This window comes from Lipotes vexillifer, unplaced genomic scaffold (assembly GCF_000442215.2).
Source record: "Lipotes vexillifer unplaced genomic scaffold, Lipotes_vexillifer_v1.1 scaffold126, whole genome shotgun sequence".
NCBI lineage: Eukaryota > Metazoa > Chordata > Mammalia > Artiodactyla > Lipotidae > Lipotes > Lipotes vexillifer.
The window spans coordinates 1087324-1091143 of NW_006778324.1; the positions used below are offsets into that span (position 1 = coordinate 1087324).

Consider the following 3820-nt stretch of genomic DNA (forward strand, 5'->3'; position numbering starts at 1 on the left):
GCCTCTCACCGCCGCGGCCTCTCCCGTTGCGGAGCACAGGCTCCAGACGCGCAGGCTCAGGGGCCACGGCTCACGGGCCCAGCCGCTCCGCGGCATGTGGGATCTTCCCGGACCGGGGCACGAACCCGTGTCCCCCGCATCGGCAGGCGGACTCGCAACCACTGCGCCACCAGGGAAGCCCGCTCTCCTTCGTATCATCATGTGAGAACAATTCCCAACAATGTCTTTGATAAAATACTCCTCCCACTCCTAACCCTGGCCCCTCCCCCTGCTTGTTTCATGTCCTCACCTGTAAATCGAGGATTTAAAAGTACCCATTCTTAACATATGGCACACAGAAAGTGATTTTTTTATTATCTGAACTTAGAAGCGGCAGGTGACATGTGTAACCAGTTTTCCCGGGACAGTTCCTAGAGGCGCCAGAAGTAACCAACAGAAAAGACACAGGCTAACTGCCCTTTCACCTCCATGCGCCTATCAGGAGGCCCAGGAGGTGCCCCATCCCTGAATACTGCCAGTCAGCAAACTTGACCCTTCCTCGTCTAGAATGCTCCCAGAGTGTTGTGGAGAGAGCAGAATAGGACAGGCGACCTTAGGGAAGCCTGAGGAGGGGTTGGTCACCGTGCAGAATGAGATGGATTCTACCTGCAGATGGGAGCCCAGTTCCTAGTCAGCTCAGAGCCTTCCCTGCAGCTGAGAATGTGGCCAGAGGAGCACTTCAAGCTGAGCTCACAGTGGACAGTGGGATTTAAAAGTCCACACCCAGCACAGTGGACAGCACATAGTGGGGCTCAAAAACTACGTTAAGTGCACAACTGAAGAAAACCATGGCTCATTATTTACCTAATTATTAACAAATAAGGGCGTCCATGACATAGTGCTTAATGGAAAATTGTAGCTAAGAGAACATACTGTGTGTGTGTCTTATGGGATTTGAAAGTCTTTTCATTTTTACTTTATACTTCACAGACTTTAAAAATAAGAATTTTCACACAACTTTAATAACACCATGAATCTTTTTTTATTTAATAAAAAGCTATTTTTTAAAAAAGAAAGAACCCAGAGAACAGGCAGAAAAGTGGAGCAGAGATGAAGACAGGAAGGAAGCAAGGTGCAGGAGAAAAGGAAAAGGAGAAAGCCTGCAAGAGAGGGGCCCGGGCACTGGCAGAGGGTGACATGCCCTGGGAGTCACCGCCCCGCTTGGACAGTGCCGCCCAGGCTGCCAAGTTCTCTCCAGCTTCCCCGCTGCTCTGGGTTTCCCTGCAAACTCTGTGGCCGTGTGTGGGGACGGGGAGCTCTTCAGTGGTAACCAAAACAGAAGCACACAGGGAGAAAACAAGCAGACAGGGCTCTGGCTCCCAGTCACCCGCACCACTGGGACAGAAAGCACATGAAGTCAGCCCCTGAAACGACCTTTACTGATACCTCCTCTTCCCTCACCTGATTCTCACTCCCAGGGCAGCTCAATGACATGCACTCACAGCCTGAGTTGGGGGTCCCAGCTCAGGGCCACCTGTGTGTGGGGGGATGTGGGGTCTCAGTCATACTCTTCCGGAGCAGGAAGGTCAGCAAAGCTACTATAATTGACGTCCAGGGAACATCACTCCCCACCAGCAGAACTAAAATCACAGCTCTCCTGCCTGGCTCCCTCCCACAGATGATAACAGCCCCAAATCTTTTTCTACAGAGGAAATATGGCCGATCACAGTTGGTGTGGAAACTAAAGAACCACTCTAGTTGGATCTGCTGTCCTTGGCCCATCCAGGGTCTGGGTTCAGCCCACGCAAGGGCTCCTCCCAGCCTCACCCTCCCCCATCCTAGGAACCAGCATAATCTCTTTTGGCACCTAAAGCCATAAAATGTCAACAACCAAACCACCTTGCCCCATCATACAGACGAGAACACCAAGGCCCAGAGAACGCAGGGGCTTGGCTAAAATCACAAGGATGGGGCTTCCCTGGTGGCGCAGTGGTTAAGAATCCATCTGCCAGTGCAGGGGACACGGGTTCGAGCCCTGGTCCAGGAAGATCCCACATGCCGCGGAGCAACTAAGCCCGTGCGCCACAACTACTGAGCCTGTGTTCTAGAGCCCACAAACCACAACTACTGAAGCCCGCGTGCCTAGAGCCCGTGCTCCGCAACAAGAGAAGCCACCGCAATGAGAAGCCCGCCACCGCAACGCAGAGTAGCCCCCGCTCGCCTCAACTAGAAAAAGCCTGCGTGTAGCAACAAAGACCCAACGCAGCCAAAAATAAAATAAATAAATTTTTAAAAGTAATAATGATAATAGTAAAATCACAAGGATGGGTGAAAAGTGGAAGTCCAGTTCTCTCAAAGATTGGCTTCCCCGATACCCCAGTACAGCCCCATTCCTCTAGGACTGCCCTCAGAACATCCCCTAAAGAGCTCCTCCGTTTCCCAAACCTGCTTGGGCTGGGGGGAGCTGAGGTTTCCTGTCTGGGCTGAGAGTGAAAGGTGGAAAGAGGGAATGAGGAAGGAGCAGCCAGCAGCCAAAGCCTTCAAAGGGCTCGAGTCTCTGCCAAACAGGCCTCGCACTGCCCAGCAGGGCCTGGGCCCGGGCTCCCCGCACCGCCCCCACCCTGTGGCCAAGGCCATTCATTCTCCGCTTCCCTCCTGGGAGCGCCAGGAGGCCAGGGCTTGGGACACGGCTTCCCAGAGACCCTGCGTCGTGCCACCCAAGGCGTGAGCTCTGGGACCGTGTCCCGCCTCCTGCTGCCGCCACAGCAGGCGGTGAGCAAAAGCAGGTGGACCTGACCTGCCTTTCAGCTGGGAGCAGGTTTCTGACTCAGCTGTGGCTGCCCAGGCTTCAGAGCTGGAAAGAAATGTGGATCATAGACAGGGAAACCGAGGCTCAAAGGAGGGCCAGAGAGGGACACAGATGGCACTCAGGGTTCACTTAGGTGATGATCTTTCCGTGTAGGTCCCCGACTGGCCTCGGAAGCCACCTACAGCTGGGAAGTCCCCACTCCCCAAGGGAGGAGACAGGAGAAAGAAGGGAAAGACAAGCCCCCAGTCTCCCTCTTGGTACAGGTGGCATTTGGGGGGCCTGGGGACCGGGTTATGCACTCTGGGGAGATTCTGAGCCTAGAGAGGGGCTGTGTGGCCAAGATCGGTGCTAACTTCTGGGTTTCTGTGCTTGCCAAAACAGTTCTTGCGCCCCGGGATCTGTGAACCCCAAGATCCATGCCTGTCAGGATTATTTGCAGGGCACCTCCCATAGCACCCGGAGCTCCTGAGCCTCCGTGCCCCAGGGGAGCCGTGCCCGCCCCCGGGAATCCGTGCGCTCCACCTAATGCTCCCGGGTTCGGTGCCCGCTGCTGGGCACCCGGCGCCCAGAATCCAAGGGGCTGCCCAGAGACGCAACTGACCTTGGCAGGCATCAGAATGATGAGTGGCAGCAGCAGAATCGGGGTGACGAACAAGATCACGAAGGACTTGAACTTGGAGACATAGCTCAGTGCGGAGGCCATCGCGGAGCGGGAGTCTGGCGGGAGAGGCGAGAGAGGGGCAGCCAGTAGCTTCACGGGCTTAAGAAGGGGCCGCAGTCCAGGGGGTTGGAGGGGGCGGCGGGAACTCCGCCTCCCATGGTGGGGCCTCCCCGCGGCCCCGGGGCGGGGCCAATCCCGCGGGGTCGGTGGGACAAGCCTGCCCCCAACTCTGCCTCCGGGCGGAGGCGGGCGGCGCCCACGGACTCCAGCGTTTCGGGCGGGCCCTTCAGGAGTGGTCTGGGCCCTGGCACCTCCTGGCTCTCCGAGACTTTTCTGCGGTGCCCTAGGCAGGCTCCCGCGGACGGCCAAGC

General features: G+C 56.6%; 1 protein-coding gene across 3 annotated transcripts in view; it reads right to left on the bottom strand.

Moving 5' to 3' along the window:
* Nucleotides 1-3569, bottom strand: part of SLC13A5 (solute carrier family 13 member 5) — a 24097-nt gene extending 20528 nt beyond the window's left edge. For all 3 annotated transcript variants that reach the window (XM_007451597.1, XM_007451598.1, XM_007451596.1), the window contains exon 1: nucleotides 3390-3569. In XM_007451597.1, the coding sequence (XP_007451659.1) occupies nucleotides 3390-3491 (102 nt within the window). In that variant the 5' untranslated portion in view covers nucleotides 3492-3569. The remainder of the gene's footprint in view (nucleotides 1-3389) is intronic.
* Between the last annotated feature and the right edge of the window lie 251 nt (nucleotides 3570-3820).